At 38.2% G+C, this 11373-nt stretch overlaps 1 protein-coding gene across 1 annotated transcript; it reads left to right on the forward strand.

The window, feature by feature from the left end:
- The first annotated feature begins 1241 nt into the window (after positions 1-1241).
- sall3b (spalt-like transcription factor 3b) lies at positions 1242-9871 on the forward strand. The gene is made up of 4 exons (XM_026929450.3): positions 1242-1651; positions 5108-8050; positions 8259-8602; positions 8745-9871. Exons 1-4 carry the CDS (start codon positions 1570-1572, stop codon positions 9132-9134), a joined length of 3759 nt encoding a protein of 1252 aa, XP_026785251.3. The 5' UTR covers positions 1242-1569; the 3' UTR covers positions 9135-9871.
- Positions 9872-11373: the final 1502 nt, after the last annotated feature.

Below are 11373 nucleotides of genomic sequence, written 5' to 3' on the forward strand. Positions count from 1 at the left end.
ATAGCAAAGTCAGGCCACTAATGATTTAGGGTCGCTAATTTAAATTTCATCTTTATTAATGTTACATTTTAGAAAATTGCCGTTGTTCCGTAATCTTAGTTCTCAAAGGAATGACAGGAGAGCAGGTGGTATCTACGTATCTTCAACATAACCTAGAAAACTGAAATTGTGATGTGGTATAATGCAACCCAGTGGTAACTGGTAAATACTGAAAAGGAAGGGGCCAAGAGCTGATCCCTGGGGGACACCCTGAGCTACAGGAGCACAGCAGATTGCTGTTTGCTGACTGCAGCGAAAAGATGTGTGTTAGTGAGAAAGCATTTGATAGCAAGATTGAAGTTGTAACGCCAACAGGTGAGAATGAAAATATTATTTTATTGCGATAAATGAAAATACCTCATGAATATATCATGGCATCGTAAGGTGTTTTATTGTCCGAATGCATGTTTCAAACAAACAAACAAACAAACAGGAATGGTACATAGATATTAAAATCTATTCCCTTACATTCACTACCCTTCATTCCCTTATACCCTTCTATTCACATACGTTTCACATACGTGATCATGCATTTTTCACATGTGATTATGTGACTAATACTCACAAGTTATCACGTTAAAAAATGAAAATGAACTACATGTTAAAAATTAAACAGGGGAAATAAAGGAATTGTGAAAATTAAACATGAAAATAAACAAATTGTGTAAAAATGGAAAGGAATTGTGTAAAATCACGTGAAAATAAATTAATCATGTGTAAAAATCACATGTAAAACTAAAGGAACCATGTAAAAATCTCACGTGAAAATAAATGAATCGTGAAAAAATCACATGTAAAACTAATTATGTGTAAAAACCACATATGAAATATTAATCATGTCTACAAATCACATGTAAAACTGATCATGTGTAAAAATCACCTGTGAAAATAACTGCATGTGATTGCAAATGTGTGAAATGTGTGAAGTGTCTAAAAGCACATGTAATGATTATTCACACATGAATAACACGATTCACGTGACTTTTCTTTAGCTGTTGTTTTTACCAAAATCTTTAAAAGATCTTTCTGGTCTTTGTTAAATGTTTTATTTATTTTTTAAACTGGTCCGTTGTGTATTTTCCTTGAACCTCAGTTTGAAACTGTAGTAAGTGTTTGGACTGGTGATGAACTGGATGAGTGTTAAACACTGATCGTATCTGGCAACCCCGATGGAAACCTCACTCCAATCTGGCAACCCTGCTGGGGTTCTGTGTGTGCTGTCGGTCGTGCCGTGTCTCGCGCGCACACAGAGAGCAGCGGCAGCGGCGGCTAATTATCCAAAGTCCGCGCTTCATTTGCATATCCCGCGCGGCCCGTCTGGAAAGCAGCCAATCCCAGCGCGCGCGCGCAGGCCGGCTTTACTCCTGATGCGCGAGCCTGTATCATCATCAGACCTCCGCCATGCGCAAACCGCGCAGCGCTGACACCATCTAACATCCCACAGCCCCGAGCACCCGCCGAGCCGCCGCCGTGCGTCTGTCCCCACGCGCCGCGTCCGCCACCGATGCGCGGGCGCACGAACCGAACAGGATGTCCCGGCGCAAGCAGGCCAAGCCTCAGCACGTTACCGCGGGAGAGGAGAAGGAGCAGCGCGGGAGAGGCGCGGAGAGCGGTACGCACCAGCACCGGGGGAACACGGGGAGATGCAGGGACATGTGCACGCGCGCCTTACACTTAACACACTTCACTGGGCTCTTAGTGTGTGGCTGCAGTTTTGGGACTTTATTTATTGTAGTAACTGAGTCAAGAGAAGTTTCCAATTCAAAATAATTACTTTAGATAATGCTATGTTTCAACATCTAATGCAGTTCTGTAGTCATTAAGAGAGGGATGAAGAGTCTATCAACAAAATAATGCAAAGTTTAAAAACATAATCACAACTTCAGTGAGATGAAGCTTTAAAAAAGATTGTGAAGAAATAACTAAAGCTTGTACATGCTGTCGGTGTTTTGCCTTGAGTTTAGAGCACAAACAGTTTATCTAGAGCTGTGAACTGTTTATCACGTTAACAGTGTGTGTGTGTATGTGTGTGTGTGTGTGTGTGTGTGTGCTGCCCATTTCTCCCCAAAGCTTGTCTGTTTGCACCGTTTGAACTTCAGCCATAAGGATTTTTTCAACAAATCAACAAATTCTGTCTTATAATAATAATAATAATAATAATAATAATAATAATAATATGTTACATTATTATTATTATTATTATTATTATTATTATTATTATCATGATGATTGTTGTTGTTGTTATTATTATAAATCTTATTATTGTTAATGATGATGATAATAATAATAATAATAATAATAATAATAATAATAGTCGAGTATGGTGAAATAGATTTAATTACACTAATTTCAAGATTTTTTTAATAAATTTGGAATGTCGCAACTATTAACGCAACTTGTTACTTCATATTCATAAATATTGTTAGCATAATTCTTTCACACTGCTAAAGTTAAACTATTAGTATTTTAAAACAAAAATCAAATGCAGTGAATCTTCTAACTCTAACTGGGCTTTACGGCTGTATGAAGCAGGCTGGCTGTGTGTAGAGTTTGCGCCTTTATTCAGACGTGTGTGTGAAAGTGGTGTTCTCCATATTAACAGGAAGATGGACTTCACTCATTAGCGAAGAAATTCATTACTCAAATGAATTAGATTACTGCAAACACAGCTCATTTATTGCATTTCCTGTTTTAATGAACATGAACACAGTCTCTCCGAGTTCAGGCCTAAAGCTCGGTGCGTTTTATGAAAGAAAAATGGCAAATGAATTAATAACTCCGTGCTTTTATAGAATATGACTACAACAGTATGCTATAATTAAAAAAAAAGAAAAAAAAAACTTACAGGTTTTAATATTGTTCTCAAAAACATTTCTAGATTTTGACCTTTATTATAATCAACAGTATCATCATCATCATCATCATCATCATTATTATTATTATTATTAGTAGTAGTAGTAGTAGTAGTAGTAGTATTAGTATTAGTATTATTATTATTATCATTATTATAAGGTGTTGGTCCAGGCTAGTGGTTTTTAAGCATTTAAAGCCCACAGCTGTGTGTGTTACTCACATTTCATTTGTTTTCTGATTGTTTTCAAATATATGTCTGAGAAAATATATTTGGTTAAGAAAGCTAAATGCAGATTTCTGAATCGTGTTACACTTCATGCTGATTGAGAAAGGGTTGAGAAAGGGTTGAGAAATGGTGAGGCTCATGTAATTATCGTTAGTGTAGGCCCATGGAAATGAAGTGCACACAAATTGAGTAGGCTACAGTAAGTGTAGTCGTTGTGCACTCGAGTTGGACGGCTGAAGTGTTGGTGTGTTTCATTCGCTAATGGGGTGCTTCATTTGATCTGCACTCTCTCAGCCCTCTTCAGTGCGCTCTCACCTTCCTGTGCGTGTGTGTGTGTGTGTGTGTGTGTGTGAGGGACTTGTGCAGGACCACCCACACGCTTAATGAAATGAGATGAGCCACTGACCCACACTGTAACTGCCCCGGGTGCGAGTGAAGAAGGATCACAATACAGACTGCAGGGAGAAAAATCCGTCTAGTTATTTTATTCAAAGCGCCAGTTGGGAAGTAATTAGATTATCTGTCGCTAAATCGTTTATTGCCTAGTGTAATTACCAAATTCGTGACTGCACCAATAATGTAGGCCTAACTGTGTAATTTGTGGTATAAAAATCACCGTCTTTTTGGATTGGTGTTTTTTTTTTTAAATTATTGTTATTATTATTATTATTATTTAAATTTATTTTTTTCACTTAAAATTGACCAGACTTTCAAGTATTAAATAGATTTCACATTAATTATTAATGATTGTTTAATTTTAAATACATTTTTATCTGCTTTTGATTTTTTTTATTTAATTTTTGAATGAAATTGATGAATAATTTTTGAATGAAATTGATGAATAACTTATATTTTTGATGTGATATTAGGGCATTTCAAAAGTCAGCATTTTTTGATTTGCCTTAGGAATCCTTTTAGAGTACGCTGATTTCTTAATCAACCAACAACATTGTGTTCTATTTTGTGATTATGTTTTTTTTTTTAAAAAAAAGAAATTTATTAAGAAGTTATATTATTGGTGTAATATTAGGGCATTTTAACAATTATTATGATCTTTAGATTTGCCAGAGGAATCCTTTTAGAGTATGCTCTTTTCTTAATCAACAACAACAACAACAACAAAATATTTCAGTGTAATTTCTATAGTTTAGCAGTCCAGTTGCACCTAATTGTTCCACATTTTCTGTAGCTTTAGAATGTATCTCTCATATGGAAATGTGAAAATAGTATACTGTTAGGAACAGTAACAGTACGGGCCACTGATATAGGCGACTTTTAAAGCATTACTCTAAAAACTAATTAAAGGTACACTTCTGCAGTTAACACATTGATTAACACATGGTACAAATTATGTACCCTTGATGATTCCACCCAAGCGACAAGGAATAGTACAGTTTGGTACCTTTATTTCTGAGATTGTAGGACATTATCTAGTTAGGCCTCTACATTACTGTTTAATAGTGCTGCTGGGGTAAATGTCTTGCCCATTTATACCTAAAGTAACCTAAGGTTATTCTGTGTTTTGCTCATTTTAATCAACAACATGGTCAAGATTATGCAATTCAGACACTGAGGAGATTATGAGTAGTGCAGCAATGTCAAGAAGAGGGGAAAAAATAGGTCTTAAAATATCCAGGAAATGAGACTGTACGCTGGCAATGGAAAATTCCAATTAGTCAATCAAAGTCTCACTTTGCTGTGGACTGACAGGTCACATGTGAATTGTTTGAAAACATTGGAAATCAATCGTCACTATGGAATTTCATTCAATAAATAAGTCATGTAATTTGATGGATTGTGCACAGAAAATGATCAGCTGGGTCTTGGGTGTATGACAATATAGAATGAGAGTCTCTGTAATTGGTAAAGTGGTACCAATGATTAGATATATTTTTACTGTTCATTCAGCAGAGAAAGCTGTAAAGTATTCACCAGTTTGTGGATTTCTATTCACACATATTTTTGTTTCTCTGTGGTTCTTCTCAACAGTGCTCTTGAGTAAAGGTGCCAGTGAAGAGAGTGGCAGTGAGAGCCGCAGCGGGAATGAGGAGACTCTTGTCTGTAAGACATGTTGTGCTGAATTTTTCAACTGGTCAGAGTTGCTGGAGCACCAGAATAAGTGCACTGAGGAGCCTTCTGTGCTCATTGTACAGGAGGATGAAAGATTTCCTTCCCCTCAGGGATCTCCTACGGAATCCTTCTTAAGTGCTCATAGTGACCCAGCTGAAACTGAGAACATGGAACCTGAGTCTGAATCGTCTGAGAAAGGAGAAGAAAATGTCAGTCTTCCTGAAGAAAATTATGCAGCCGGAGCAGATGACCCTATGGATACTACCGCACCTGTGGATAAAATATCAAACCCCAGCCCTCTTCCACCAGACTCCAGTGAAAGCACCATTCCTCTACCTTTATCATGTCTAAGCACAAACTATGGCATTCCCAGTACGAATGTAACCTTGGAGATCCTCCATAGTACCAGGGTGGCAGTTGCACAGTTTTCCCAAAGTATCCAAGGTGATGGATCTGGAGGTAAGGCGAGCTCCGTGGCAATACCTATGATTTTGGAACAGCTAATGGCTTTACAGCAGCAGCAGGTCCACCAGCTGCAACTCATTGAACAGATCCGCAATCAGGTCGCCGTGATGAACAGGCAACCAACACAAGCTGCCCTAAACCCAGCCTCAAAGGCATTTCCCTCTGTCTCTTGCACTTACCATTTCCAGGGCATGGCCCCTCCTCCTGTACTTCCATTATCTGGAGTCATTCCTTCCACAGTGAATGGGCAGGCTTCTGTGTCCCAGGCAGCCAGGCAGGAAGGCCCGTCATTTCGGGTATCACAGCAACATAATGAACAATCCAATCCCAGAGAAAATGATAGTACCCCCATTTCCCTAGCAAACCCAAATGCTCCTCTATCTACATATACTGGGGTGTCTGCTTTATTGCCATCCTGCAATGGTGCTCTCTCTAATGCTAGTAATACCCAACCTATGAGCTCTCCTCATCCCCATTCAATAAGCCAGAGCAATGTTATCAACACTTCTGCCAACTTACCACTGCTACCTCAAAGCCCTCCTAGCGGAGTCATCTTCCCAAACCCACTTGCCAGCATTGCAGCCACTACCAATGCACTAGAACCACTTGCTTCTATGATAAAGCATCGCAAAGGTAAAATGCCTAATGCCTCCATATTTGAAACCAAGCCCAGCTCTGAGGACCCCTTTTTCAAACACAAATGCAGGTTCTGTGCCAAGGTATTTGGCAGTGACAGTGCCTTGCAGATCCACCTGCGATCTCACACAGGTGAGAGGCCCTTCAAATGTAACATATGTGGCAACCGTTTCTCCACTAAGGGAAACCTGAAAGTTCACTTCCAAAGGCACAAAGACAAATACCCACATGTACAGATGAATCCATACCCAGTGCCAGAATATCTTGATAATATTCCAACAAGCTCTGGTATTCCCTATGGGATGTCTTTTCCTCCAGAGAAAGCAGGGTCAACATGGTTGGAGAGCAAACCTATTCTACAGGCATTACCTCCTAGATTGGGTCTGCAGTTACCCCCAACAGTAACAAGTGTGGAAAACATCAGTGATTCCTTTAGTAATGCACCCACAGGAAGATCTCCACAAAGGTCCTCACTAGCTAGAAATGAAAGTACACCATTGTCTCCAAATGTCACTAGTACTGAAAAAGATATTCCTATACAGTCTGACAGCCAATTACATACGCCTAAGGTGGCTGGGTGCCTCCAGTTAAGCAAGGAAGGAGGGACCACAACAGTTTCAAAAACTGATGAAATTTACCTTCCCACAAACTGTGTGACTGATCCAGCTGAAAATATCATCTCTGCAAGTCACAACATTCTTTCAAAATTTCCATCAGCAGAAATACCAGTTAGAGCAAATACACCAGAGTCCACTGATGTGATTACCCCAGTGATGAAATCTTCTACTCCTTCTCAAATCTCAGAGCACATTAAAGCCAGATTTCCACTCAGTGGAGTCCAAGAATCTATGCAGACATCTGAAACATCAAAGCTCCAGCAACTTGTGGAGAACATTGACAAAAAGATGATGGACCCCAATCAGTGCGTGATCTGCCACCGAGTGCTCAGCTGTCAGAGTGCACTTAAGATGCATTATCGAATTCACACTGGTGAGAGGCCCTTTAAATGTAAGGTGTGTGGCCGTGCCTTCACTACAAAAGGCAACCTGAAGACTCACTTTGGCGTCCACCGTGCCAAGCCTCCTCTTCAGGTTCAGCACTCCTGTCCAATATGTCAGAAGAAATTCACTAATGCTGTTGTGTTACAGCAGCACATTCGCATGCACATGGGTGGCCAGATTCCCAATAACCTCCAAACTCTCCCAACAGATGCTATCCAGGAAAAAAACAATGACTTGATTCTTGAAGAGAAGAGTTTTGACAGTGTGAATGATTATGATGATGATGGACTTGATGATATTTCATATGAAGAGGAAGATATTTCAGAAAATGGTGAAAACCCCCTTAACACTTTATCGGACAGTAGTTCATCACCGATTTCACCATTACCTCATGATGTGTCTGATGTTAGAACATCAGATGGTGACTCAACAGTTAGTCTTAACCAATTAACTGAACACAAGATGATAATGAGTGACATTTTTGACAACCATCCAGATAATGGCTCTCCGTCCACAGGAGAATTAGAGAATCAGAGTATTTTCTTGCCAGAGTCAGCCAACATCATTCATCCACCAACACTGAAACCAACAAAATGTCAGCCTGAGGGTCTACATGACATTCCAGTTTCGCTTAATATTACCTTTGATAAGCAAGAACGAGCAACTACAGTTAAATGTGAAATGTCTGATTCCCCAGCCCCAAATGCAATAAATGGAGCAGTGTACGATCAGATCAGGAAGTCTTTGGTCATGGAGCATGGTAAGATGATGCTAATTATTTGATCATGTGTGGTGCAATAATGCATATACGTTCAAGGGATACTTGGAAATTGCTGACAAAATTTTAGCCTAACACAAAACCATTTTTGGCCCACCTACTACCTTCTCTGTAATATTTTTTAATGTTCTTGAAGGTTATGACGACACTTATTGTGGTCTACACTAAAGGTTTATCATTGCTTTCTCAGGAGCAAGCCAGAGGTCCCATGATATGGATAATAGCGTACGGGCCCCAGTTAAGATGGAGATGGAAAGTTGCAATAGGCCATACACTCCTAAAGAAGGCCCTTTTCCTGTATTTGGATCTATTCAGTCTTCACCTACGCCCTCTGAAGCAATAATCCCAGGCATGACTTCATTGTTTGGAAGCCCACCACCACGACGAACCCCTAAACAACACAACTGTAATGTATGCGGGAAAAACTTCTCTTCAGCAAGCGCCCTACAAATCCATGAGCGCACACATACTGGTGAAAAACCTTTTGCTTGCTCCATCTGTGGCCGAGCCTTCACAACAAAGGGTAATCTCAAGGTATGTTGATTTACAGCTCTGGAACTCAAAATAAAGCAAAGTGTTCTCTATGGTAGAGGAAGCAGGAGAAATCATACACAGAATATGCACTGTGAGTATACTAATCCATGATGATTTTTCTTCTTGATTTCCCTTCCTGCAGGTACACATGGGCACTCACATGTGGAATAACATACCTGCACGGAGAGGTAGGCGCTTGTCTGTGGAAAACCCACTGGCTCTTCTAGGTGCTGAGGCTCTCAAATTCAATGAAGTATTCCAGAAGGACCTTGCAGCAAGGGCCATGAACATGGATCAGAGCTTTTGGAGTCGATATGCTGTAGCTATTAGCAATGGCTTAGCCATGAAGAACAATGAAATTTCTGTCATTCAGAATGGAGGGGTACCTCAACTTCCTACTGTAGCCATGGACAAGACGAGCAGTGCCAACAGCTCGTCAATCCGAGCCCTTGGGAAAACAAGTGTAGACCTTGCACCTGGACGACACTTCTCCATGTTGATTGATGACAATAAAGAGATTAGAATTAATTAAACTCATGAGAGGTTGGAAATAATCCCGTATGCAAAAAGACACATGGAGAATAAAACAGACGCTGCAGTATGTACCTGATGACTTTCAACTGTATATAAATTTACAATGTTGTCTTTTTCTATTGACTGGTTTAGTTGTTTTTCTTTCTGATATGTTTAAAGCCAGACAAAACAAAAAAGCCAGACATAACAAATAACTCCATAAAAGTCAGACAAAACAAATAACCATAACGCAGTGGTAGTATGGTACTGCATGTGGACAATCAGTCACCAGCAGTAATACAAACTGCAACTTACCTGCAAATTACATTTGATTTGAATTTTGTATCAACCACAATTTAGCTAAGGGAATACAAAATCAAATTATTTTTATTGTATGATCTTGAACTAGTTACCACTGAAAGTAATGTTATGTTCAGTATGTCATTCTCCTCCATGTTAAAGGTACTCTTTGGTTTTTTTTTATCAGGATAAAGCAATGGCTTTGTTGTGAAGCTGAAAATGTTTTGATAAAGATATCAGTTTGCTGTTATAAAATAGCCCACTAGTGTCATTGCCATGAAGTAGAATATTCTTAAAGATATATTCTCTAGTTGCAATTTTGACAAATAATCAAAAATAAAAAGACTTAACTGTATACATATAGATTAATCTTTTGTATTTATTATAAGGAATTTGTATTGCCATTTCTCTATGATTTTTTTTTCACAGAGAATAAAATGCAATGGGTTTAAATTATATGGCATCATGCTTCTGTAACCTAATGCTTATGTATGCAGTTAGAACGAGTAACTACAGTATGTTTAAGTTCCCCAGTATTAAGCCAGTTGTACCTTTTTTGACCATTAACATTTAGTGTCTAATCCTAAAATATTAAAATAATGTTTTGTTTTTTTTTTCATCGCATTTAGTGCAATGAGTGGTGATCTGGGAAAACCCATTCAATATTGGTGTTGCAGAAACAGGCAAAAAAAAGAAAAAAAACCAAAACAAAACAAAAAAAAACAGGTTTTGAACAAAATTTGGTTTTTCCACCTAACATACTTTGACACCTATACTTTAAGAAAACATAAATATATTGTACCAAGCAGATTCTTTATTTACTTTTTAATCTTGCCTAAGCTTTTTTCCTGCAAAGATTATGCTAGATAAGGAGCCGATTTAACACACTCTCAGTCTGTCGAAAGATGTCTTAAGACCTTGCTGGCTAAGTGTGATTTCCTCACACAGTGATTGTCACACTCTGATCAAGTTGTTAGACAGCTATGTGAATAGCGAAATGGACATACACCTAATCAAATCAGTTTGTAATCAAATAATGGCTGTTAAAATGTCTGTGGTTCTACTTTGCAGTAGTCATAATGGAATCTTTAAATGCAATTTTCTCCTTCTGTCTTTTGGGGGGTGACCAGACTATAAAATGCTATTTTAAATGTGATTTTAATGTGATTGAGCTGTGTATAACAATTTCAGACAACAATTTCAGTTCAAGAACGCCCCAAGTTTTCAAAACTATATATGTATATATTAGAAATTGTCAAAATTTCACAATGTGAAAGGTTTTCCCAGGTTGCTACACATATACAAGTATCAAAAAATACAATTAGACCCTATTAAGATAAGATAAGATATAAATATATTAAATGATGTTGTGATAATCAGATTTTTTCAGTAATTCTCATTTAGAGATTAAACTCGATTTTTGGCATTTAACTATATTATCATGAATTGCATCCAAAATATTTATGATCAGAAGTCTGGGGACAAAGCTGTATCAAAAAAGTTAAAGAAGTTTCTGATAAAAATCAAAATCTTTCACAGAGACATTGCTTCTTGTTTTGCTTTGTCAATTTTGGCTTGGATTTGTGATATAATATTAGTGATATTTTGTGCTGACATTTACATTTTAGTCCATGTAGGAGAGGAAAATTGGGGGTGGTGGCGGGGGGAGGGGGATGATTGGTCTCGCAATGATACAGGTTTCAATAAGACTTCACGGTGTCCTCAAAGTGCATGAAATGAGACATTATTTTTATATTTTGATAGGACATACTGAATGACAAGATTGACAAAGATGAGATATTTTTATATTTTGATAGGACATTCTGTATGACAAGATTGACGAAGCTTGGCGTACTGTTTTTCACTGCATCTACAGTATTTTTACATGATGAGGTGAAATCTGAAATCCGCTGATTTAACTGGATTCTAGATCTTATAAATTATACTAATGGGTGTGT

The sequence above is a fragment of the Pangasianodon hypophthalmus genome, chromosome 23 (genome assembly GCF_027358585.1).
Source record: "Pangasianodon hypophthalmus isolate fPanHyp1 chromosome 23, fPanHyp1.pri, whole genome shotgun sequence".
NCBI classification, from domain to species: domain Eukaryota; kingdom Metazoa; phylum Chordata; class Actinopteri; order Siluriformes; family Pangasiidae; genus Pangasianodon; species Pangasianodon hypophthalmus.